We start from the raw sequence: 26,228 nt of genomic DNA on the forward strand, positions 1-26,228 counted from the left end.
CTCTCTCTTTTCAAAATATACTGACTAGTTGCTTAAGTACAGCTTACATTTCTTCTTTGGCACCTTAACGGTGCTCTAGGCCCTAGGCTGCTTTTCAAACAGTCGGCAGCGGGTTTAGAGCTCAGCCAAAATGGGTGACGCGGAGACAGATAAGAACATTGAGATGTGGAAAATCAAGCGGGTGAGTCCAAAGCGGCTCGGGCGTCGGAGCGCCTCTGGCGGCGCTTTCTCTCGCTTCAACAGTGTTATTGACACCCGACGCCTTCTGCGCAACGTAGCTCATCAAGGCCCTTGAAGCTGCGCGTGGAAATGGAACGAGCATGATCAGCCTTATTATGCCCCCCAAAGATCAGGTACGCGCAGCTAGCGTCAGACTCCTGAGCACTTCACCGCTGACCCGTCCACTTGCTGCACACAGGTCGCTCGTGTTCAAAAAATGCTTGGAGATGAATATGGCACGGCATCAAACATCAAGTCGCGCGTCAACCGCCTGTCTGTGCTTTCTGCAATTACCTCCGCACAGCAGCGCCTGAAGTTGTATAGCAAGGTCAGGAGCCAACCTCTAACCAAATGAAATGTCGCCCTTGTAGCGGATGTGTTTTAGCTGAGGCTAGTAGGCGGCTATTCCCGTGCTCAGGTGCCTCCTAACGGTCTGGTAGTCTACACGGGCACAATTATGACGGATGACGGAAAGGAGAAGAAGGTCAACATTGACTTTGAGCCTTTCAAACCCATCAACACGTCTCTGTACCTATGCGACAACAAGTTCCACACCGAGGCGCTTAACGAACTCCTGGAGTCGGACAACAAGTGAGTCGTTTGGGACTGGAAGAATTGGCCCAACATCCTATAACGGGCGTGCTTACTGTGCATGAGGGGTAGAGGCTAAGTGAGTGGGGATAGGCGGGGTAGTCCTGAGGTGTTATACGTTCGTTGCGTTTAGACACTTGTTGGTTACTTCTTGCCTCAGGTATGGCTTTATCATCATGGATGGTAACGGCAGCTTGTTCGGCACGCTATGTGGCAATACACGTGAGGTCCTGCATAAATTTCTGGTAGATCTGCCCAAAAAGCACGGACGTGGTGGTCAATCGGCGCTGCGTTTCGCTCGTCTGCGTGTGGAAAAGCGCCACAACTACGTGCGCAAGGTGCGAACATGACGGCAAGGCCGCTGCTGTGTTATGGCCGTCCTTCCACTAAAAACGGGGTTCGCACCAGACCCGTGATTGTTATCCAGCTGCATGAAGGGTAATATCGGTTTTAAAATTAAGCGGGTCCGAGTCTGCAATGGGTATTGGCTGGTGCTCAGTGCCGTCTCCAGGGTAGCACTTTTAAGCATGTACATGGGAAGCATATTCCACGAAGTGTAAGGGTGTCTCGACTGGGACGGCATCCATCTTGCCGCTGGTGTCGCACCTCGTTTTGAAATAGGCGTTTCTAACGTCGTTGCGTGGATTCGTGCAGGTGGCTGAGTTGGCTGTCCAGTTTTTTATCACTAATGATCGGCCAAACGTGGCGGGTCTGGTGCTGGCCGGCTCGGCAGACTTCAAGACGGAGCTCAGCCAGTCGGACATGTTCGACCCGCGCCTGCAGGCGGTTGTGCTAGGCGTGGTGGACGTGTCGTACGGTGGGTCATGGGATGGATTTCCGGCATGGATGGGCTTTGCTTCATTCGGTTTTACTGCACCATATGAACTGTGCGTGTCATGGAGTAAGTGACATCGTTCTAAAACACCAACCTGGGTGCACAAATGGTTACGTCGCTTGGTCGACCTGCAGGAGATATCTAGTGAAGCTTAAAACGTAGTGCGCAAGGAAAGCATCTGATGTAGGGCGGATTACCAATTTCCTGTCTTCATGTGACAAGAGATCAAATGGCTCCAGCCCTAGATAACGTACGTTTGGTCGCACACGGCCCGGCCATATTGGTTGACGGGCCGCAACACACACCAACCGTTACATGTAAATGTAAATCCTAGCAATCTGCAACGTATATAGGGCGGATTACCAATTTCCTGTCTTCATGTGACAAGAGATCAAATGGCTCCAGCCCTAGATAACGTACGTTTGGTCGCACACGGCCCGGCCATATTGGTTGACGGGCCGCAACACACACCAACCGTTACATGTAAATGTAAATCCTAGCATTCTGCAACGTATATAGGGCGGATTACCAATTTCCTGTCTCCATGTGACAAGAGATCAAATGGCTCCAGCCCTAGAAAAAGCACGCTTGGTCGCACACGGCCCGATTACCTTAATTGTCGGGACGCCCTATATACCAATCGCTACATCTTGTGGAACGGTATTAGATGGTTTACCAGTTTCCTGCCTTCACGTGGCAAGAGATTGAATGGCTCCAGCTCGACATAACGCACGCTTAGTTACACACGGCTCGACCATTTTGGTTGACGTGCAGCCACACACACCATCCTCTATATCTACATGGCTGACACTGTTCCGTTACGGAGTGTCTGGGGCAAAGCTTTAAGCGGCCCCCCGGTTGCGCTGTTTTAATTTCTTGCATCTTGCAATGCTGATGGTTTAGTAAGCTGGTGACGGACAGTCTAGCACGAATCCTTATGACTAACAGATGACAGAGGCAGTGTGGCTGACTGGTTGCCATTACGTACGCGAATCGGTTGCATCGCAGGTGGGGAAAATGGCTTCAACCAGGCGATTGAGCTGTCTTCGGAAATGCTTGCGAACGTGAAGTTCGTGCAGGAGAAGCGGCTAATTGGGCGTTTCTTTGAGGAGATCAGTCAGGACTCCGGTAGGCAGCTAAACGATGGTGCTGAACTGTGGTGTTCAGTCTTGATAGACTGAATTATCGGGACTTGTTGCTGCCACCCGTCTGATGTTGCATGGAAGGGCGATGAGTTGTCTACTTGGAAGGTCCCTTGGAACTGCAACTGCACTTGGGGCAGGATAGAGCTTTTCGCGACTCAAGCCCTACCTTGAATAGCTGACGTTTGCGAGACGCCGGCGTTCCTAGAGGATGTGATGGTTTCGTTCATTCCAGTAAAAAGAATTAATAGCAGACATCTATTAAGTGTATAGATACATGTTGATACGCTCGCCATTCGTGCGGTCGCGTAACAATTGACAATTACATGGCCAGGTACCCTGGCTCGCAGCGGCACCTTATCAGGCAACTGCTCTATTTGCGATTGTCTTCACCTTCGCTTTGGACTTTTGGAAGCCTCCGCTCATCTGAGCTAATTATGGTCGAACCGCTGCACATCCTGCTCACAGGCAAGTTCGTGTTCTCGGTGAAGGACACGATGCAGTGCTTGGAGATGGGCGCCGTGGAGACCCTGATCGTGTGGGAGAACTTGGACTGCGACCGCTATGAGCTTCTGAACCCTTCCTCGGGGAAAACAGAAATTAAGCTGCTGAACGCGGAACAGGTGTGTTATCCTGTTGTTCTGTAGCACTGCTGGATACCGGTCAAAGAGAAGGACGTCCCTGACGTGGCGGTTGGCGGCCGTCGGCATCATGGTCGACCTGAGCTTAACCCTGTTCCTGCATCGCTTTGCTGCCGTGCAGGCCAAGGACACTTCGCACTTTAAGGACAAGGAGGCGGGCTGTGACCTGGAGGTGCAAGACAAATTGCCTCTGCTGGAGTGGCTAGCAAACAACTACAAGAAGTTCGGGTGCACGCTCGAATTTGTGACAAACAAATCGCAAGAGGGTTCGCAATTCTGCCGTGGCTTCGGTGGCATTGGTGGCATCCTTCGGTACCAGGTAAGTGCCCTGGGACATTTGGATGTACGTGGGTGGTGTAAACAGCTGTCAACACAATGGTTGTGGATGCGTAATATGAAGGTTGTGTTTGCTGATGAAATACGTAGTCCCTAACGTCCTGGAGCATGCCGTCCGTAGGTAAACCTGGCGGAGCTGGATGTGGACGAGGACGATGGCAACGACGCGCTCTGGAGCGATGATGACTTCTAGACGGACGACCTTCTGAGCTGCGTCTTAGCTGCGTCGATAAGGACAGCCACTCTAGACTGCTAGACTTTTGAAGCTGTCCCAATTGCTCACAGCATCCGGCGCGTGGCGGTTCGTGGCTTCAGCAAGTGGCAATGCCGTGAGGCTTTGGATAAGCCGTTGTCTTGGCTGTGCAGGCGCTGATGTGCAAGATGGGCCAATGACAAAAAAGCCAAGCGAGTTAAAATGGATCAACCCATGTGTGTCTCGGGGCGCGCTGTCCCCGCTCCCCTTAGGCGGACCGGGTGATCGGGGGCGAGCACCGTAGTTGTTTCCTGGTCGTAAACATGACCTCTGTACTCAGACCCAATCAGTCTTTGATACCTACGCAAGGTACTAGCATGCCTGCACAAATCATTCGTGTTAACAGCGTACTGATAGGGGGACCTTTTATTAACGCATGTGTGAGTAGTTGTCGGATGTCGGGTGCTTTCGTTGACGGTGATGGGAGAGGTTGCATCTCTCTTGGGCTTTGGGTGGGCAGAGCAGGTCGGTGATGTGCTAGCCTTGTGTCCCTGGGCTTGTAGGGACGTCATCGTTTTGTGTGTGTGTAGGTACAGCAACTGCAATTGAGATTCGATGGGACAGGTAAGATGTTTATACTAGACGCGTTGTTGTATGCTTAGCTCACGAGGCGCAGTGACGACGTACGAAACCCGGTGGCAAACAGCGCGTCGTTAGCATGTGCCGAAACAGGCATTTGACACGGGCGACCCTAGGGAGGTTTGGGGCAACTACCAGTATGCCTGCATCGATCCAATGCGACGATTGACGTTTACGGCGGGGTGGAAGGAACGAGTGTTGGCTGGTACTTTTAGGGCACTACCTTACTGCTGATTCGGCAAGGTGCATGTCGCTTCCTTCAGTTGTTGGGAACAGTCTGCTGCGCTTTCCCACAATTGCATGGTCATGTCACTCTTATAATCACAAGGTATTTACGTCACAGTGTGCTCGTAGCTTCTGTATGCGCATGAATTTAAAATCAACTTTGACGGCCATCAAAACCTCCGCCAGCCACAACCTCCTTGCTCCATCCCAAAGAATGCCTTTCAATGCCTTTCGCATGTGGACGCTGTAGGTCGCGATAACGTTGGTACGTTTCAAGGGCCTAGGCAAGCGAACATGCTCATAACCAACTGGTGGTAATCTAAATCTAGCTGTCTCGTGCTCAAGTTGCATGCTCTAGGAATTGCCATACCGTACATGTATTAGTAATATCCCTGGTAAGTTCTTGTTCGGCTGGAGCCGGCATTTTCAATAGCAGTTATTGTGATTCTGCTTAGCTTCTAAACATTTTAGAATGATTGGTGTTACATAATCATATGAAGAATACTTCGTGGACAAGACCTAGAGTCTCGAACCTAAGGGAGGCAAGTGTATAACCTGCGTGGTAGCTTCATAATGGCAAGCAAAAGGAAATCCTTGGCACAGGAGCTTGCAGACCTTTTCAATCCGGCGCCGTCAAAAGGTAAGTCCTTGTAGCCCTATTCCTGCAAAAAGCTGCAATGTCCTCACGAAGAGATGTAATCTATGTTCCTTAAAAGATTATGACCCGGACGCGTTGGACCTTGGTGACGGCGCAAAGCTCGATTCGGACGACGAATATGGAGATGCGCAAGCGGTGCCCTCGAAGTGGGTTATTGTCGCTCGTGCTATGATGTTCACGTATGGAGAATCATCCTATATCTTTACGCTAAGGGAAGCCTTGGGAAGCCCCTAGCGAAGCTTGGCGGCGCTACCTGACGCGTTGCCCTTGCTAGCAAGACGGCTCATGAATTTTTAGGATAACACGTAGCTTTGTTAGCCAGATGGCTGCCTCGTGCCGTCGTGGGTCGGAAGGCCGGCGTGTACCGACGGCATGTGCTCAAGAGCACCTGCGTGCCGACGTACATCACAAAACTTGGAGGGGATTGAACTTGGAGGGCTTTGGATGGGCTGCCGGGCGCGCGGAGCAGGCAAACGAGGCGAACGGGTTGCTGTGTGTCTTCTGGCCCACATGTGCCACCCTGTTCCGGAATAGGGCTGGACGGCCCACCCGGCCTGTGTATCGGGGCTCCAAGCTCAACGCAACACTACAACTCTTGGCAACACACCGACACCTTGCCGAAAATTCGCTTGAGACCATGAGTCCTGGCCGCACCTTGTTAACGCGACTTGCATGTGCCGCCTCCGGCGTCGCTGGGGACCTCAGGCGCGCACCTGAAAAGGCGATGCTGCTGCGCGGTGACATCGTGCTCGAGGACTCTGCTTACCGGGGCCGTAAAACGTCTCGGGCGACCATTTTCGGCGCGGACGCGGAGTCGGAGGGTGCCGACGATGGTGAGCGCAGGATACAAAGTTGGGCCATAGGATGCATCCCAGCCAGGACCTACAAGCAGTCCAGCTGAATCCCACTAGCGGAGTCGTGAGGTAACGAACACATGTATTGCTCCTTCGGCGTATGAGTTCCGAACGAACTCATGCCATGTCTGCAGGAGCCTCTTGGCCTCTAACCATGAACAGTGTACTCTTAGATCACAAGGCCGTTATTTATAAAAAAATTATGCCCACTCCTCGATTAGGCGGCGTGCAAGACGACACAGTTGGCTGCCTAAGGTGGTGGCACCAGGCCGCCTAGGATGCCTAGCCTAGTCAGCTGTGTCCCAATAAAATATAAACGTGTTGCCCGCAAAAGCGAGTTGTTAAAAGTAGACGGCCATTAACGTGAGGGACTGCGCTGCGTGTTACCCCGTGCGCTGTAACAGACGAGGACATAAATCTCGACGAAGGGGAGGACGAGGAGATGGATCTAGATACTGATGGCGAGGAAGACGTAATCGATGACGATGATGATGACGACGAGGAGGGGGACGACGGCGGGGAGCGCCAAGCGGCGGCAGGCAGAGCCGGCCCCAGAGGTCGTGGCGGGACAGCAGCGAGAGCAGCAGCAGGTGCTTTACTATGCAATGGGCGGTGGGGCATCGGAACTTATTAGGAATCTACATGCACATGCCTTGGAGCAGATAGCATGGCGCGGCGGGGGCGCACCGCACGTTGATGAAACCCGACGATGACGGGTGCTTCTTGACGGGGTTTAGGGTTTCGTAGTGCTACGGGCCGCCGCTGACCTAGTGTTGACACTGCTTGGTGCACCTGCCGCGAAAGAGATTGTATGATCCCCAGCTTGATGCTGGTATCAGTGCCACGTCCCTACGCGGTCGTTGCCAGGTGACGCGGCTCTTTCCTGGGTCAGTGGGTTTTGGCACTGCCTTGGTCCGGACTTCCCTCCCTGTTCCCTTTGTCCTCATGTGCCATTACCGGCAAATCCGCAGCCGCCAAGCGCACGACGGCCTTTTCGAACGGAACGGTGGAAAGCTCCGAAGGGGAAGAAGGGGAACAAGAGGAGGAGGAGGAAGAAGATGAAGCTTTCGTCGGGGAAGGCGCGGAAGAAGACCGGGAGATGCCGAATAGGCGTGTACGGGACCGCGCAGGAGCAGTGGATTGGAGGGACGAACGTGAGGGGCAGCGTGCACGCACAAGCAGCAAGGGGAGCAGCAGAGGGGCTGGGGATGAGTTTGAGGCTCTGGAGGCGGAATACGAGGCGTTGCAGGAGGAGGACGATAAGCAGCTTGAGGCGCTGCGGCATAAGGGCGAGCGCGACCGGGTGAAGGGCGCGGCAGTCCGCAACCAGCAGGTTCGGGGACTTGTGCGGGGCTTATGATGTGAAAAGGGTCCGGATAATGGAGCAAGTGTAAATGATATTTGGTGGGGCAAAGGAGGAGTAACGCAGGGATTCATTCGCGGGATAGGTCAACATGAAAAGGAGAGAGCGACGATACCGGTGCCACCAGCATCCCGCCGTATTGGGTCTATGCATTGGACTGCTGAGCTTCCACGAAGGCAATATGTAGAGGACTTAGACGCCTATGGACCGTCACAGGCATGCCCTCCTCAATGTGGGTGGTGGCAGCGTTGAGGCATGCGCTCAACGATTCACCCATCTTGCCGCGAGCTTCATGTGCAGCACGCCGGGCGCAGAACGTCCTTGTACCTCTTGTCCCCCATGCTGGTCGTGTCCAATTGAGCTGGTATTGAACGCGGCATATGCATTAACCGTCGTCCGCGCCATCTGCAGGTGCTGTATGAGCGGACTCTGGAGCAGCGGATCCTGCTCCAAAAGTGCCTCCAGGCGAGCAACGGCCTGCCGCGGCCCGAGACTTACGCCGCCCTTGTGGCAGTGGAGCCTGAAGTGCGCGAAGGGTGAGTTTGATGCATAACGCGGTTGTGCTGAAATGCATGAGAAATATTTCAACAGCAAGCGCAGCGACGTCTTGCACTGTACGCGAGACCACGGGAGCGGGTCGTAGGTCTTACGGTCATGCGTATGGACAGGCGACATGTGTGTTGCGCCGCGCAGTGTCCTTGTCCTAATTCGCCGCTTTCGCGCCTTCCATCCTGGCAGCCAGCGTGCCATACAACCCAATCTCATTTGCTTCGTCATTACGTCTGATTTTCATGCCCCTACCCCCATTTCCAACTCGAATTCTCTAACCTACTTCTAATGCTCTACCCTACGTCCAATGATCTATTAGATACTCGCAACTTGCAGCTGCTGCACGGGACACGTTGAACCAGCTGCTGGAGCTGCAGCACACGCTTATGGCACGAATCCCAGCCGTCACGCTGATGCCTTCCGCTGGCGCTGAAGCGGCCACGGCCTCCGGTCGCCTCGCGAAGCGCCGCCGTCCAGACACCGATGGCGCTGCCGAAGTCGCTGCCGGCGTTAACAACAATGACCTTGACGACAGTGATCTTGAATCGCTGTGGCAGCGGGTCAGCGCACGACACGAGGCGCTGGCGCCCTTCCGGGACGCGTCGCTTGATTCTTGGCACCGGCGCACGGTACTGTCGTCTGGTAGCGGTGCCCTCCGGAACAGCGGCCTCCGGGCGCTAAACCAGAGTATTAGCAGCCAAGTGCAGGCACTCATGAGAGACCCTGGTGAGGATGGTCGTAGTAGTACTGGTGTTGTTGTGGTGGTAATACGGTCTGCCCGGAGGCAGTAGTGCTCTAGGAGAAGCTTGAATTGGGCGGCCCTGGCGGGCAACGCTGTGGAGGATGGGTGCCTGCAGTCCTGCATTGCCCAGCCACCATCGTCACACATCGTGCTCACTGGCTCCTTTTAGACTCCCAAGGCCCCACTGGAAATCTTGTTTGGCGCGAATGCAGGAGAGGCAAGCCTGCCTGTCTGTACTTCAACTCGTCTGGCCATATGCAGTCCCTTGGGGTCCGAGCTCGTATGGGCCCATTACACCTTTGGAGGATAACGGAACTCTTAAGGTGTAGCACACACATATGCCGTCGCTGGAAAGCCAGCGTCGCGTTCTCTAATGGGCCGATGCTGCAGCTGCTGGCTGGTGTTGTTGTGTCGTATTCTGCATGTATTCTCAACCTCCTTCATGCCCGTTTTATGTCTGCAGCCAAGTTCATCAAGCGCACACGGCTAGCGCTATCTGCCTGCCCGCGTGTATTGTGTGAGCCACCGCGCGCCAGCACAGCTGTCGGCTTGGACCCCTTAGGCGGCGATGCTGACGGCCTTTCAGTTGGGGGCCGCGACGGCACCGCAGGAACGGCTGCGCCTACCTCCAGCGTGGCCGTGGATCTGACGGAGGAGGAGCGGGATCCGGAGACGTACGACGACAGCGAGTTTTACCAGCAGCTACTGAAGGAGTTTTTGGACAAGGGGCTGGCGGAAGGTGCGTCTGCCCGCATGCTCACCGACTCCTGCGTGCATTTTTGTATGTACTTCCGTATAAGCAAAGCTGGAGTGAAGGGCGTGGATAAAGAAGCCAAGGAGCGAGAAGTTAGGGCTAGGGCCGCTTATCTACGCCGGCTGCATTAGTACGGTTGGTTGTTTCGTTGTGATATGGGTCCATGTCGCACCGGCGCCACTTGCATAGTGCTAGCGCCAGCGCACCTGTACCTGCACCCGGCTTTAGTCCGAGCCGGTTATCTGGCCTCAGCTGCCTCCGAGCAGCTACCAAACTGGCCCCAAACGCCGTCCCAGCCCACCGTTACTCACCGGACATGTTAACGTGCCATCTTTTGCCAACCGTCCTCCTCTTGACGTTTCAGGCGCCGCGGCTGCACCGAAGGCCGCCAAGAAACGGAAGCTGGTGGATCGGCGAGCCAGCAAGGGGCGAAAACTGCGATACCACGTACAGGTGCGGTCTTGTACCACACGGCGTTGTGTAGCCCTATGGACAGCTAGTTTGGCGCGTTGCTGATAGCTTGGCGTGCGGCTTGGCCTTGGACGTGGCAGATGCCGAGCAACTATACTTTCCGCCTTGCTGTTACGGGCCGGGAGTGCAGGTTGTGTAGATGTAGGTTACGCAGCTGCTGTATGGGTTCTGCTGGAGACGCACGCTGCACTGTACTGTTGACCGACGTGATTGCGCAGCACATGCGGTGCGATAGCCTGCTGCCCAACGGCATGCGCCGCAGGTTCGTCCTGTCTCGTTACCGCCTCCTCGCACACATCGCTGCTCAACGCCTTGTCTTCGTTTTCCTGTTCCTCACAATAGGAAAAACTGGTGGCGTTCATGGCACCGGTAGACTTCATTCCGCCGCCGTTCGCCGCCAACCTGTTCTCCAATTTGTTCGGCCACGCTGGGAAGTGAGCTGCGGGTATGACACCCGGGCTGTGCTTTGATAGAAGGTACTGGATTCGGACCTTGACGTGATGGTGGTGCGCCAAGGAATTGCCCCTTGCGGGGAAACATTTAATGTGTGAAACGGTGACTTATAACGCTTTAATGAGGATCTAGTATTAGCCATGGGGATGGGATTTGCGGTGATTGTGTAAATGGCGGTGGGGTGGATGCCGGATGCTGGTATGTTACGCGGACTCGGGGTCGCGCCTACAGCAGAGGCCATGAACGGACAGAGTTTCTTGCCGACGTTGTATAGCAGCGTCTACAGGATGTCATGGATCCATGTGCACGACTGACAGCAGACGGAAAGTCATAGGGCTGGGATGCTCGGACGTGCTCGGCGCTCTACAACCCAAATGGAACTGTGTAGATCTGCGCCTTGTTTTTACAGGGCCGTGCGCCGGACGTTCGTGTTGACACATAATAGCGACGTGACGCAGCAATCCAAAGCCGTGCGCAGATGCAAGCCCTCAAGCCAGGCGATGCAAATCCTCACCAAAAGCGTCAGCGTTCTGCCTGCGCCACGTTAGCTGCCCAGGCCAAAAATGCGTAGCGATTTGCGCAGGAAGCCCTCTTGCAGACTGCGCGTGAGGTCCTGAAAAGCGTTCTAAGCTGTACCGCTTTAGCGGGAGAAGAAGGACACGGCAGCTTCTCAATGCGCACTGTGCATCCCAATTACATCCCATCCTCCGCCCACAGGCCCTTGTAGCCTCACGCAAACGAATCCCCTATCGGACAGTATAACGGATGTAACAGCGGGCGGCGCTGCTGATGATGACAGTTCAGTTGGCAGTCTAGATTTCTCCGCGTAACCCGGGCCTCTTGGGCAATTCAGATTGGGCTTCTGCATCTTGATCGTGACCTTTCAGTTCCAAGTTCTGTGGTTGAGAAACCTGCTAAAGATGTGCGGTGAACGCAAACATCGCGGAAGCGGACAAGGAATTGGCGAACCATTAGTGCGGAGGTCCGCGGTGCATGGGTGCGCCACATCTGCGGGGCCATCCCTTAAGTACACTTCTTAAAGATGTGCAGACTAGAGGTTGTATCGAGGCCATGGGAATGCCAGGTCACGAGGCCTGAGTCGCGCTTGACACCAGGGCGAAGCTTATGACTATCGGATTGCTTAGTCATGAAGTCGTATCTTAAACGTCGCGGCTCCTGCAGACGTAACAAAGACACGGAAGGAGCTTCAAGATAATTTTTTAAAAAATAATCTCCATTACAATCCTATTTATTTTAACCCGGCAGTAGTAGTAGCCTGCACTTCTATCTGTCGTTAGAGCGATACACCCAAGTGAGTAAAAAATCCGTGATCGGTGGCATTTGAGATAAAGCTATATGGATATTGGATATACAGAGTAGGTTAGGGCGCCAAGCAACATATTCCGCCATGGGCGCGTCAAGATGCCCCGCCCAGGGGTTCTCCCTTGGCTCCGCCTGCTTGGCATCCATGCTATTGGCGCTAACAGCGCTCAGGTACGCATTTTAGGAAAAAAAACCAAGTCCTTGAGCTGCGTCCTCCGTGCACTGAACGCCTTTTGAGCCCTGCTACGCAGCAGCCCTAGCCCATCTCAACCAGCTGATGCCACAGCCCCAAATGAAAACTGGATTTTGGTGCTGAAATCCAACGTTGACCCAGATGCCTTCACAGCGACGCTTTGCGCTGAAAGTAACTTGCTTCGGAAGCAGCACAGATATAGCTGCACAGACACGTTTCGGACGCTCATCCGTGGAATCTCAGGTACATCCGATCTTCAATCAGCAAATCGCTTTCGTTCTGGCTCTTAAGCAGGGCTTATGTAACCGCGATGTTGGTTCATCCAGGGAGGTTTAGTCGAGCAGCCATTCGTGATGTGCAGCAGTTGTACAAGGAGTCCGTCGACCACGCGACACGTGACCGTGGATTCTCGGTACGTTTTGTTACCCGCGTATTGCAACCCGCACTTTTCGACGTTTTGGAGTTGATCTGGGTCACTGTACGTCGTTTCAAGTCGTAGATCGGTGATCAGCTCTTGACTGCTTGTGAAGAGGCCGACCAGCAACAGGGTACCAGCAACAGCACGGCCCGGTCAACTGCCAGGCGCTTGCCCGAGCAGCTGGACCCGGTCACCTGGGGCTTGGATCGAATTGACCAGAGCAGCCTGCCCCTGGATAGCGTTTATCACTACGACAGCGTGGGTGAGCTGCGAGGTTTGCGTCGTGATGTAAACAATCCTCCTAAGAGGTTAAAGCTTGAGATTTCGAATTTAGCCCTTCGAATACAGCTCCCAACCCTGGTTTGACCAACACACTTTGAGCCATCGTGTGTCGATTTTTTAGAGCCGTACTCAGTGCATCTTTTGCTTTTCACTTGCATCATGGTGCAAGTTCTCTAGGTAAAGACGGTGGAAAGCGCTTTGCATGGCTGGGCCCCTGCTGCCGTCGGCTCCCCGTCGCAGGCACGGGAGTCCACGTGTACGTGCTCGATTCCGGCATTCGGGCGTCCCACGTGCAATTTCGAATAATGGGCCCTGCGTCGGCTGAACAACAAGGCAAGTCAAACATAATATACCACACACCGTGCGCACAACACTGCACTACCACCTAGACTAGCACTACCACCATAACCCAAATCACCACAGCCATCACATTTTTGGATGCGGTTCGCCGCGTGCAGCTACTAGCTGGAAAATAGTATTTTCCCAGGTCATCAGTTCTGGGTTCTGGTGAGTCCGATTTGGGTTTCCTTACTGGCAAATTCATTCCACGCCTGTGCTTCGTGATCTTCCCGCTATATGTGCTGCAGACAGGACCATCAACGCTCTCAACGGCACCCGCGTCACGAGCGGCTTCGCGGCAGTGGGTGACTCCCTCCCCACCGAGGACTGCTTCGGCCACGGCACCCACGTGGCGGCCATCATCGGGGGACTGGACAACGGGGTCGCCAAGAACGTGACTCTGCATCCTGTCAAGGTGGGAGGCGAGAGGGATACTAGTCATAATACGCTTCAGTCTAACGTATTCGTGTGTTGCGGTGGCGGGGATGGAAAGGTTATGGGTTCCCCCTGGACGTTTTGCACCGGCGAGAGGGATAACAGATGCAGAAACTAGAAGGAAGGGAAGGAACAAGGAAGAAAGCTTATGGAAGCTCGACAATGCAAAAGATAAGGGCTGGGGAGATTGGGGAGATTGGATAGGAGCTAGAGAGCGAGCAGCAGCATCAGCAGCACTGCGTAAGAGGGCGTCGACTGCAGCAGGCTTCTATCTCGTTGGCGCTCAGGCCGTGCTTTCCAAACTAGACCTGAGTTTGGCAAAGGTTATTTATTGTCTTGTACCTGACTTTGGCTGCCTTTTGACCTTTTGCCTGGCTTGGACTGCCTCCGTGGATGTTCTAGGGGATAGATGGTGGCCAGAGATCTGGGTCAGGTGCTTACCTGAGTGGTCATTGTTCCGAGATCAATAACATCGCGAATCAATTGCATCAGCCATATCCTTTGGAATCACGTCTCAGTAGATTTCGACTTCATCAATCGTGTTTCTAAGCACTTTGCATGGTGTGCTGTCTGGACACATACCCGCTGTGCCGCAGGTTCTGGACTGCTACGGAAATGCCAACGAAACATCCCTATTACAGGTAAGTTTGGCAACAAACTCTCAAGCTGGGTTGCTGCAGCTTGCAGGACGTTTCTTTTATATATACTAGGGTTTGGCACTACAGGTAACGCGCGACCATTGCCCCCGGGAAATCCCGGGATCGAGACCTGTCAGGGTCAAAAAACCTTCCGATGGTGGAAGGTATTGCGCCCCTAGTTGATGGATGGTGGTGACCTGACATAAAGTTGACCCACGAGCCGACCAGGAATGGAGTTGGGCCGCTGTCGACCCGGCAGATTCCGTTGGATGCTGGTGGTGGGTGCGGAACCTAAGCGATCCACTGAGAGGTTGACTAGGGTGACAGGATGAGGGTGCCCCGAAATACCGGGGAAGGCAGGGTTTCGCAGGGTAGCTGCCACGGGTGAAGACATACCCCCCTGTTTCACACATCATACATACCGCTCACGGCGTGACTCTTCAATGCCAGGCGCATACGGTTCCTTCAAGTTCTGCCTGCAAACTGGCCCATGAAAAAGGGAACGGTGCCGTGTGTGCCCGGCAACTCTCCTGCAACCTACTCAATTAGGATATCATCTCCAAGCTTGCAAATGATTATCCGCTGCAACCTTTTGCAAGGCTCTGCACCCCGCGCCGCGGTCATTAGGATGCCACGTTGGCGCAGCGCTCAGGGGGTCTCATCGGTCAACGGCTTCGCATCTCACTTCTTTTACTGCTGCTTTTGTTTTGTCTGCCTTTATTATGCTGCCACCCGCTGCTGCCTTGGCTTCTCCGGTTTCCTCCGGCTGCTTTCGCCTCCAGGGCTTGGAATGGGTGGCACGCAACCTTGAGTACCCCGCTGTGGTGCACATGTCGCTGGAGGGCTACTACAGCAGTCCCGTAAACGCCGCGATTGATGCCCTGGTGCGGAGGTAGGCGCCGTGGGGGTGGGGTGATGAGGCCAGGGAGCCCGGGGGGCAGCGGGGCACGGCCCGTACGCGGGTTGCATTGGCAGATTTCGGGTGGCAGGTGTCATGGCGCCATTGAACAGGAACGTTAGATATGTTGTTGAAGTCCTGACGGAACCAGGGCAAAGGTTCGATGGGGCTGCGATATTTCCCGGTTCATCGGAATGCGGGCTGTCGGGCGCGCATGCGCCATGTCTAAGCATCACACGAATATACACACGTACACACACCCAACCCACCCTCCTCCCAGCCGTCCATTCCCTCTCCGAGAACTTCGTGTAATACAAACACCGTACGTAACGCACAATGCGCCCATAAATCAAACGCATGTAAAGCGTCTTTATGACCGCGTCGGAGCGCACGGTAGCCCACGAAGCTCAGCTCTTATCACGCACCCCACCCTTTCGCGTGGCGCAATGGCCCATCCTGATGGCAGGATGGGAGTAGTGGTAGTGGCGAGCGCGGGCAACGGCAACGTGGACGCTTGCAACGTGTCGCCCGCCTCCGCCCAGTCCGCCATAGCGGTGGGTGCCATAGACACGGACGGGCGCCGCTGGTACAAGTCAAACTGGTGAGTGCCACTTCACGCACTTGGGACGCGGGTGACTGCCCGACCGATGGTAATACGAGGAGGTAGCAGCACGTGTGTGTACGATGGGTTGAGCAGAGCTTGGGTAAATAAGTTTGGTGTGGGACCCTCTCGCCACAAAGGTCACATGGCTACAAGACCGCCGCCCGGCGCCCATGCATCTCGCCAAACGAATAAAACTTCTTACCTGGCCTGGAACAAACGGCGGATGAAACAGGGGCCCCTGCTTGGACCTCTTCGCGCCGGGCGTCAACGTCATTAGCGCCGTACCGTGGACGGACGCGTCGGAGGCACCCAAGACGGGGACGTCCATGGCAGCCCCGTTCGTTACCGGAGTGGCGGCACTTTACCTCGACAACCATCCGGTATGTGCTACGTGGGCTGGGGGGTTTGTGGAGGGACTCGCTTAACGTCATGCGCCATGTTGGCGTGTGGTTGGGGACTAAGGACACACCAGCAAATGCATGGGTCAAGGAGATGCATGGGGGCCGCGGGCGGTCAGAGATCTGCGGGAGGTTGGGTCGTTGAGCAAAGACGGACGGGGGTTCTGCAGCAGCAGGCACTCACACGGGACCTCTCGGTCCGACGGGAAGTGAAACCTAAACTTCTGAGAACAGAACGACACTGTGGATTCTGAGCCATTCGTTATCTCCAGCAGGGAGCCAAATCTTCCACCGTAATGATATGGAGCCGTATGACTAAGTCTTGTTACGTAAATTTGTGTAGCTGTAACACCGCCCACATGATGACTTAGGGTTTTATCGAGCTACAAACGCTCACTTTCACATGTCATCCTGTCGCGGGCATCCGTTAGCCATCAACCGTCGTTAGCCATAATGATTAGTGACACACAATGCACCAACCGCCGTCCCTGTATGTGTGCATGTACGTATGAATGGCGCAGGGCGCCAGCCCTGCGGACGTGGCTCAACGGCTGCTGCGGTCGTCCCTGGCTGGTGTTGTGACGGATGACCGGTTGGGCAGCGACACCTTCACACCGTCGCCCAGTACCTCCGCCTGGGCCCCCCTCGATATCAGCTCCACTCCCAACCGCCTGCTCCAGTCCGTTCTGATCGTACCGGTGCGTACGGCGATCACGGAACGAACCATCACACATTTTTGCGTTCACGTCAGCGGCTCTATACCCAAGAACTCACCGGGGCACTGAGGCTTCTTGGCTTCATGCTCGCCTGTATCAAAAATACAGGCATGTAACCGCCGTTATATGACGTGGTTAATGACGTGGGTAACGAAGGTTGTGCGCATCTCGGCATGCCTGCACGCAGGTGCGTGTATCGCCTGGCATTGTGATCGTGGCGCCGCTCAGCGAGCCCCTTCCAGGCAGTACCGCCATCGGGAACGTGGACATTGAGGTATCGCTGCAGTTGCAGCCAACAGGCCAGGTGCGGCCGCTTGAGCGGCTGCCCGCTGCTGAAGCACGTGACCTGCATGCACGACTGTATGTAATACAATTGAACCTGTGCAAGACCCCCTGCCGCTACCTATGCAAAACCCTAAGACCCCTGCCGCTACCTGTGCAAAACCCTAAGACCCCTGCCGCTGCCCTAACCCTAACGACAAGAATCTAGACCTCAGCATTCCTCCAGCAGCGTACGTGATCCTGGATGGCCGTTTGATAACCCAATGTTGTCTCTTCGTTTGAGGCTTGCAGCACGTCCCCGCTCCGCGCCTGCACGTCCACTCGTTATACATTTTGACGTGAAGCAATTGTCCCTCCTAAAAACCACCGATGCCTTCACGCGCGGTCCCGAACTGCCGTGGTTACGGCAGGTGAACATGACGGCAAGCGCGCCGTTGGCCTGGAATGGTGAGCCACTTGCCAACGTTTTCCCGTCCAGCCTTACCTTCACGCTCTCCAACTACAACCAGAGCCAGCGACTGCTGCTACAGCCCAACGCCGCGACAGCGCAGGGCGCCTATTATGTGCAGCTTTCCATGAGGTGTGCGGAGCTACGACACGAATGGGTTAATACGACACGAATGGGTAAATGAATGAATGAATGAATGGAGAAATGAATGGATTTCTATACAAACGAATGCATCCTGTCACAGAGGACAGGTATGAACTTACTGTGCATACTTGATGCTGCATAATTCACCTTCAAGAGGTACGGATTAATGGTCAAAACCTGTCCGAAGTATTTATATGACAGGCATGAGGAGCAATACATCATGTATCGTCCTCCGTGCTCTCCACCGTGGCCTAAGTAAGGGTGGAATAAATAAACTCTTTACTGTGCCGTCTGCAGGAGCACCGACCCGCGGTTCGATTTCGCAGCGCAGGTCTTGAAGGTAAACGACACAAGGGAGCAGGTGGGCGAAACCACGGCTGTCCCGCGGCTCATTCGTGCCCTACCCTTCAACGACTCGGGCAACACCATCCTCTTCCGCCACGACTACACCACCTCGCCTGGAAACTCGTTGGTGAGACGCAGAACGAGAGGAGGAGCAGGCACCCATTCCCTCTGGCGTTCCCTTTACATTGGTGCCCGGTACACTGCACCCACACAAGCAAGGCGCCTGGCGCCGTTCCTGTTGCGCAAGGGCTGCATGCCATGCACACCCACATGTGCACACATACAAGAGGCAAGGATTCAACTCCTTCAACTCATGCATGCTTCATTTGGTGCATCACCCAGAAACATTTGAAGTTTTATTCAGAAAATTCTGTCTTCACCCCGCCTGACCCGCTACGCCACGGCACGGCGCATTGCCCCTACAGGACGTGTCACCTGATGTTGCATATGCGTACACGGCACCTTTCGCTCAGACGATCACCGTCTCCACCTGCGGCTCCGCATACGACACGGTGCTACTGCTGGGTCAGCGAGACGATATGCAGCTGGAGAGCACGCTGGCCAACGATGACGATCCCGCCTGTGGTGCCGCCAGCCGTATCGACAAGGACATCCTGGCCGGCGTCACCTACTATATTGTCGTGTCTGGCTTTAATGGCGATGCGGGGGAGTTCGTGCTGAGCGTGCGGTGCGCGAGCTGCGGTGTTGTTAGCGGCAGCGGAGCCAGCTTGATTAGCAGCGGCAGTGCCACTGTAGCGTCTACGTGATGGGGACGCGTAGGCGACAGCGCTGGGATGAAACAGTGTGTAGTGCGCGAACTCGTTCGCAGGTTCCGTACGCGGCCCTGTCCGTGTATGGCTGTTCGCCATGCGTGTGCGTTTGCAGCTCGTTATGGCCTAAGCTGGGGTTACTTGCCATGTCGCATAGTGAAACCTTTCCGGGCACGGGTGTGCAAACCTGGATGTTGTGTCTTTGTGCTCAACTTGAGAGCTCAAGATGAGTCAGGTGCGGATTATCGCTGGGTGCCACTTGACTTTGTGGACGTTTTTTTTGGTGTTACGAGCTTTACAAGTTGTACGGCGCAAATAAGCCAAGAGGCTCATGAGCCATAAAGGACTCCTCAAAGAGAGGGTAAAAAGCAAATTTGCAAGCAAAATATCTGTTTACTCGTTAAGATACCGCAATTGGACCACTGATATATATAGTCTCCTGTTCCAAAGATTGTGTACGCGTACACGGGCCGCTCAAGCCAGCTCAAGCCGAACATGGAGCTTGCCCTCTATTGCCTGTCGTCACCCGCAAAATTTGGCGTCTAACTTGTCTCATGGCCCAAACTATGCGGTTGCCTAGCCAGCTAGCCCGCGATAGAGAACGATCGTTCCGAATCCACAGCATGGATTTGCCTGCATACAGCTATAAGCTCCCTTACCTTGAATTTCAGGAAATAAGCATATGCGTCAGATCCTGACATGCTTCTGGTTTATAGGCTAGGCACGCGTCAGACTCATTATTGGAGGGAAGAATTGGCGCTGCCCTCAATGCGTGGAATTGTGTACGTGGCTTGTTGTTGAGTACTCCGTCGCAGATCACTACGCAAGCTAGCGTGAAGCGTCCGTAAGTTGGAAGTACCCTTCAAGGTGCTTCAAGTTGTAGCCTGCGTAGGCCTTGTTCTTAACCGTGGGATCCGAAAGGGGCGGCATGGAGAAGATTGCCAAGCCACGCACATGATGGATTATGACAATTAAAATGCAAACATGTTAAGTGAACGCCACCCACCGTGGAAAACACTTAGAAGCGGCCCTAAGCCGCTGGTCTAACAATTTCACGTTGTGAATGTTTGCATATTTTTTCAATTTGTCAGGATAGCTAGTACATACGTTAACCTCGATCAGCGTGTAAACCGCCGCATTACGCTCCTTTCTTTTACTGTCGCTCGTGAAGTCCGGACCAACCAGACACAGAAACGGAGCCGCAACCCTCAGCAAGTCTACCTGCAATAGATCTCTGTTACTATCATTCTATGAGCTCACAGTTATGAGGATAACTGCCCTCTCGGCTTACAGCACCACGCCAACTCAGCTCCATTCCATCACACACTCTATGCCTCGTATCATATCAGGCGTTTTTCACATGTTAATTAGGACGCGTACTGCAAGCTAAAACTGTTCCGGGGATATTGTCATGGTCTGCCTGGGTGAGCGAACAGGAAGGTCAGACCAATTTCAAAACAAAGACTAAGGGAAGTTTCCTTGTGGTACAAGAGATCAGGGAGCATATACAGATTCGACACTGCAAAGTAAAGTAGTACTAGCCTTTGTCAACCGTTGTCTCATGCACGACGGCAACACAGACAGGCAGTAGATTGCTTGATGTTTTTTTGGAGAAAATAATGAATACATTTAATACAAGGTTATTTCCCAGATACTGCTCCAGGTCTGCAAGCACGCAAGTGCGAGGCTGAAGAGTTTGGTAGCGCACGCATCATTCATTTTATTTTTGTGTAGTACGTAAGAGAGGCGTATGGAGTTGTTGAGACATAACAACTCAGGCAAATGTCGTCTCGTTACCTAGACGCCGATGACGCCTCGTCGCAACGCTCTGGCGCGTCCGGCACGTCCGGGACTGCGAGTGGACTTGGGCAAAGCGAGACAAGTTCACAGCGCAGCGACTCGAAGTTCCTCAGGCGTGAAAGGTACAGCCGTATGGTTTCTCACTGGGCAGAGCCGTGAGCGAAAGATTACAATAAAGGACATCTTACCCTCCCATGCAAGGTCAACCATATATCTCGGGCAAGAAGTTGGGTTGCGTTGACAAGCATAATTGCAGTCGTGCATTCAATGCTTGTCGTTCCCGGGACTGACAAGACAAATTAAGCAGCAAACAATATCTTGAAAATCGCTTAAATGGAACCTTGTAAATTCAATTCATATCGCTGAGCGTACCGCCGCATTCTTGCTCGCTTGGCGCACTTGAGCCGAATGCGCCAGATGTACGCACCTGCTGCTGCTGGCTGTTCCTTGGCCGCTTATCCACGCAAAACACGCAAGCATGCAGGTGTAACCATGCTTCCAAAAACTTGGTTACCGTCCGTTAAACCCTACCTTGGATGGGAACGGGCCAATCAAACAGGTCGTACAGTTCGCGTGCAAACCTGCCTGGCGACACATACCTGCCTGTGTTATTGCGCCTGCAGACCAGGTGCCACGGCCCCAGGGTCAGCTCCGTCATGGAGCAAGCCACATAAAACTCCTACATCTAAACACGCCGACCCCGCCGTAGCCGTGATAGAGGAAGGGCCCCAATCCACCTCTCTTACCCGGCTGCTTCTCTTTCCCCACCATGGCCGACCCACATGGCCTGCTCCTGCCTGCTCTCGGAGGGGTCCTTCACTCCCGGCCATTCCCAATGTATGCCACCCGCGTCCTTGCGTCCTGTCCGCTGCCTGCCATACCACCTCACCATCACTCCGACCGCCACCCGCCCAACCCACTTGGCCACGCATTCAGGACCACCGCTGCGGAGCGTGAGGAGGGCGACCTTCTGGAGCAGAAGCGCTCAATACAGGATGGCATCTTCTCATGTGAGATGTCCGCCACGTGGAGATGCCAAGTGGTATTAGAGGATGAAACGAAATACGTACAGGCAGACATACACACATCCGCACACACAAACACACAGCACACACACCAAGACACACACAGCACATATACATACATACATACACATGCAACACACAGATACACAGATACACACAAACGCATGCCACACATACACACATACGCATACACATCCGCATGCACGAGCGCATAGGCGATGCTTCCCCCTAATATGCAAGATGACAGGTTGAGAGGTAGAGAGTCCCCACCACGCCGATGTGATGCGGGTGTATACCGTATGTCCCATGCAGGTATGTATACCCTGGTTCGTCAGGCGGCCCTCAGCGGATGGAAGTTTGCGGTGCTCAAGGTGGTGCTGGAGGGCCTGGTACGTGCTTTGCATGGACGTGCAAATTGGTTCATCTGCCCGTCTGCCCTGCCGCGGCCGCTGGCAGCACGCGGAGACTATAAGCACCTACCACCAGTTCTGCTATTACTGCTGGGGAAACCTAAACCGCCCGTGCCGCATCGTGCGAATTTCATGGGTGTCAAGACAGGCTGCTCATGATGTCACGTGGCTGTGCGGACGGACGAGTCTCCACGCGCCATTCATCTGCCTTTGGCTGATTTGCAACTAGGAGGGTTGGTTCACAGCACCAAACGGGACAATTCGAGCCCCGCCCTCCAAGCCAGATGTACCCAGCAGGCCGACACGGGCCGGGGCGCCCGATGGCATAGTGGCAGTGGCCAGCAGGCCTTGGCTGCAATCCTACCTATTAACCTAACCGTACATCCTATTAACCTAACCGTACATTTGAATTACAACTACCTGCACTCATCTTGGCCATCCTGCCTGCTGCTGTCTGTCTACGCACCTCCCGCTTGCTGGCTCGGTCGTTACTTGCCGGCCATCTAATGCTGTGAGACGTCACAATGTCGTTAATCGTGCTTATTCTGTACCTGACTGAGAAAGATTAGTTCTCCTGTCGGACAGCTTCAGCCCGACCGGTTTACCGCATGCAGGCTACTAAGCAGACCGATGTGTGTCTCTATCTATAGATGGCCTTGGCTGCCCTCCGCTGACCAGGGATTAGAGCCCACATTTTCCAGCAGCTAACCACAATCGAATGCTCCTTAGCTGCCGCCATCGCTACCCAATCAACACCGCTGGCTATGGTAGGTAAAGCAGCTGATGACGAGATTGCACCTGTTCGTTGCTGCTGTTTTGCGCTCCCTGCCCTGCGGGTCTTTGTCCTCTCTTGCAGATGGGCTTCATCGTGGTGTTCAACCCCTCCATCACAGCTTGGAACATCGACGTCAATAATCCAGGTACCTCCTGGTCCATGTGTGCGTGTGTGCGGCTGTGAGGCGTTTACCTGGTCATGTACCCATCGCGCTGCTGCTGATTGGTGGTATTGTAGATGAGAAGGGGACGTCTTAGGGTTTTAGATCCGCAGCCTCGTGTTTGCAGGGCGCCTGGGTCTCTACTGCCGGGCGTTACAGAGGGTATGAGTGCTATTAATTGTACTCAAAGCACCACTAAATGGTCCTGCCCAGTGCCCTATGGGCTAAGGTTTGGCCACTTATTAACGGATACGTGGCCGTACATGTACGACATGTTACGACAACGTGTCCATCCATAGGTGACAATACGTGTAACAGATTGACGGCTATGAACCGCAGTAGGAAGGTATGGAGGGCACCGAAGCCGTGACCGCTTGCTGATGCATGTGCATGCGGTGGGCTGGGCGATACCCCTTGCTTACTTCCCCTTCCGTTACCCAGCATGTACAGTCCTGAATTGGGCTACGATACCCGCATGGGGAGGTTTGCAGACCGCGAGTCCAGCCAGCCACATGATGTCTCTCCTCAACTTATCCCTAATCCGCAGTTTGGCAGCTGGTGCGATGGGCGGTATGGCGTTCACCTATCGTACGCTTGTACGGCTACAAAACGTACATTATCGTCATGTACGTCATGGTGGCTATCGTAATCATGGCCGTACTTGGCCTGGTGGGGCTAACGGTGGCTATGCGGCGGCAGGAACAGTCTAAATGGCTTCGCATTGCGTCTATTGTACTGCACATCGTATACGACGGTACGGCCCTTGCATTCCTTAGTGTCACAACACGCACAGCATGTATGTATGTTGTTACAGGGTGGTGAGCTTCACCAGCGGCCCCCTTTCCCGAGGCAGTTCCCTGCTCTCCCCTGCTAGAGGGGCACCCTAATCCGTTCACCCCATCCGACTTCGGAATGTATACGTTGGGTTCAGCAACTCACCACCAGCATCCAACCAAGTCACAGCGCCATCTGGGGTTGCTTTACCCTTTCAAGAGTGCAGCGGCTGTATGGGCTCGTTGGCCCAAGGGCATAAGGGCTGACAGAAAATGCAGCTGCCAGGAAAGGCACGAAAGAAAACTGCTATTACACTACCCAAACAAAAGATGGGACTTATGCCATGGCAGTGTGTCTGCTATTAGAGACACGATTAAGCCAGATACTTTGTAAGCAAGATTTGCCAGCTACAGCTGGTCTTCTGCGACCATCACTTCCTTCACAGTCTGATCGCCACGCCTGAAAACTAACAGACGGCCTGCACGAGCTGTATGCCGGAGAGTCGAAGAGAGCATGCTTTTTGTCCTTAAAGACGTGTAACTCGCGAAACTTGCAGTTCCTCTCCCCACGCGTAACTCCCTCGCAAGCTCTCCTTGCTTCTAGCGGCCAGCAACACAGCCGAAAACGCAACAATGGATGCATGCCAATGTCTATGCTTCTGCGTTCCCGCCTCTTCATCACCCCGTTGTCCATCCTCTGAAATTGCAAATCCTCCGAACGCTACATACACTGCGTGCTGGTTGGCTGCGCACCGTCGGCTGCTGAATGCTTGGACGGACCTGCGGCTGGCGATTGACGGCTTCCTATCTCCTCTGCAACGATGGATGAATGAATGAACGGGCAACGGTTGTTAATGTACGGATGCATCGACGGATGGATGGATGGATGGGACTACTGATGAATTTCATCGAACTGGTCCAGTCATGTTCATCATGCTATACGTGAGTCCATACATGAAGACAGGGTGTGAAGGGGCCCGCGTCGTAGGCAGCCGAACATTCGGAGGCACCCGGGGTCCTGCTCTCCACCCGGAGCCCCAGAGCCAAGGGCTGGACCCACATACGCACTTGCAGACATGATGACACGACAACACCCACCCACCCACCCACCCACCCCCCCTCGCACACACATGCGGCACCCAATGCCACACAAATGCGGCACCCACCGTAACAACCACACACACACACGTCGCAGGTGTCTTTCTTCGACTACTTCGTCTTTGCCGCCAATTGCAACTTCACGAAGAAGGAGAAGAACCACGTCTACTTTGGGAGCAGTGTTAGTGAGTACACAGTAGCTACGGTGACCACCTGCTTGGCCGGGCGCTGATAGCTGCCGCCTGGCCGCTGCCAACCAACTGCCAGCGCCGACGAGAATGCAAACCTCTCTCAACTCTATCTCTCTGCTAGGATAGCATGCGAGCCTGCTGCAAAGCACACTGCAGCTATATAACCGACCCCTAACTGTATCCCCTGCATTGCACCTCTTGCTGCCGTACATTCTCCCGTCATCACAACCCGCACTGCATGTGCCACCCACCCTTCCGCCCTCCCATATTCCTCCCCGCTCTATCCGCACGCAGACTGCCTGGCTATGCCCCACATCGCCCACATGACGGTGGCGTTGTTTACCGCTGCCGTGTTCTTCGGTGTGACAGCTCTAATGGTGGTCGCCTCCTCTGACCTCAATCCGGTTTCTCGAGCCTACCTGGCTTCGCCAGTGGCCGTGGCGCGGCTGCAGATCCTCGCCGCAAAAGCCGCCTACGTCATTGTGGCCAACGACTTCCAGAGCTGGCCCAAGCCGCAGGCCATCTGCATCGTGCTTTGTGCCGGGCTCATCTGTTGGTGGAACTTCCGGAGGGTAGGAATGTGTGTGGAGATGTGGATGTGGATGTCAATGTCGATGTGTGTATGTATGTATGTGTGTATGTATGTATGTATGTATGTATGTATGTATGTATGTATGTATGTATGTATGTATGTATGTATGTATGTATGTATGTATGTATGTATGTATGTATGTATGTATGTATGTATGTATGTATGTATGACGTTGATTACACTGTGGGCTGAAAAGCCGGGGGCCCCGGGCCGAAGCACAGCGCGGGGGGCGGGTGCATACGGCTGGTTAGTCTCATGCACTCCGCCCCCGGGTCAGGCCGCACGGGAAACGACGGCCGGCACGCAACAGCGCTTGTTTGGCGCTCCAACTAGACGGGATCTATGCCCGTTGGTCTCCTAACATAAACGAAGTCGCAACTGGGGGGCTCTTCCTGCCGACCGAACGAACCGAGCATCTCAGAGAGCTCGCTACCAGGACTTGNGCGACCGGGAGCCCGACGAGTCTTCCCGGGCTGGGGAGGTCACCAAGCTCAAAAATCCTCACG

The 26,228-nt window shown here is 54.3% G+C and overlaps 3 protein-coding genes across 3 annotated transcripts in view; all 3 read left to right on the forward strand.

The window, feature by feature from the left end:
* VOLCADRAFT_109683 (uncharacterized protein) lies at positions 1 to 4,993 on the forward strand. Its single transcript, XM_002948660.1, has 10 exons — positions 1 to 181; positions 279 to 353; positions 419 to 547; positions 638 to 810; positions 971 to 1,148; positions 1,465 to 1,627; positions 2,654 to 2,773; positions 3,256 to 3,410; positions 3,550 to 3,747; positions 3,886 to 4,993. Exons 1-10 carry the CDS (start codon positions 131 to 133, stop codon positions 3,955 to 3,957), a joined length of 1,314 nt encoding a protein of 437 aa, XP_002948706.1. The 5' UTR covers positions 1 to 130; the 3' UTR covers positions 3,958 to 4,993.
* Positions 4,230 to 11,495, forward strand: VOLCADRAFT_89103 (apoptosis antagonizing transcription factor-like protein; the record flags this gene model as incomplete). Its single annotated transcript, XM_002948661.1, has 12 exons — positions 4,230 to 4,482; positions 4,548 to 4,581; positions 5,515 to 5,625; positions 6,014 to 6,312; positions 6,738 to 6,923; positions 7,305 to 7,666; positions 8,108 to 8,232; positions 8,565 to 8,971; positions 9,451 to 9,726; positions 10,106 to 10,194; positions 10,431 to 10,581; positions 11,383 to 11,495. Coding segments are annotated over 12 exons (2,406 nt in total), but the record flags the coding sequence as incomplete, so codon positions are not given.
* A 578-nt stretch (positions 11,496 to 12,073) lies between these two features.
* Positions 12,074 to 26,228, forward strand: part of VOLCADRAFT_104036 (uncharacterized protein) — a gene marked incomplete at both ends in the record, with an annotated part of 43,279 nt that continues 29,124 nt past the window's right edge. The window contains 21 exons of the mRNA XM_002948662.1: positions 12,074 to 12,159; positions 12,240 to 12,424; positions 12,508 to 12,593; positions 12,681 to 12,861; positions 13,122 to 13,242; positions 13,473 to 13,635; positions 14,252 to 14,296; positions 15,076 to 15,185; positions 15,472 to 15,792; positions 16,028 to 16,175; positions 16,715 to 16,891; positions 17,097 to 17,213; positions 17,602 to 17,771; positions 18,081 to 18,255; positions 18,554 to 18,816; positions 21,635 to 21,708; positions 22,036 to 22,112; positions 22,990 to 23,053; positions 23,616 to 23,737; positions 25,037 to 25,124; positions 25,425 to 25,702. Coding sequence (XP_002948708.1) covers positions 12,074 to 12,159; positions 12,240 to 12,424; positions 12,508 to 12,593; positions 12,681 to 12,861; positions 13,122 to 13,242; positions 13,473 to 13,635; positions 14,252 to 14,296; positions 15,076 to 15,185; positions 15,472 to 15,792; positions 16,028 to 16,175; positions 16,715 to 16,891; positions 17,097 to 17,213; positions 17,602 to 17,771; positions 18,081 to 18,255; positions 18,554 to 18,816; positions 21,635 to 21,708; positions 22,036 to 22,112; positions 22,990 to 23,053; positions 23,616 to 23,737; positions 25,037 to 25,124; positions 25,425 to 25,702 — 3,051 coding nt within the window. The remainder of the gene's footprint in view (positions 12,160 to 12,239; positions 12,425 to 12,507; positions 12,594 to 12,680; positions 12,862 to 13,121; positions 13,243 to 13,472; positions 13,636 to 14,251; positions 14,297 to 15,075; positions 15,186 to 15,471; positions 15,793 to 16,027; positions 16,176 to 16,714; positions 16,892 to 17,096; positions 17,214 to 17,601; positions 17,772 to 18,080; positions 18,256 to 18,553; positions 18,817 to 21,634; positions 21,709 to 22,035; positions 22,113 to 22,989; positions 23,054 to 23,615; positions 23,738 to 25,036; positions 25,125 to 25,424; positions 25,703 to 26,228) is intronic.

Source organism: Volvox carteri (genome assembly GCF_000143455.1).
Source record: "Volvox carteri f. nagariensis unplaced genomic scaffold VOLCAscaffold_11, whole genome shotgun sequence".
Lineage (NCBI taxonomy): Eukaryota > Viridiplantae > Chlorophyta > Chlorophyceae > Chlamydomonadales > Volvocaceae > Volvox > Volvox carteri.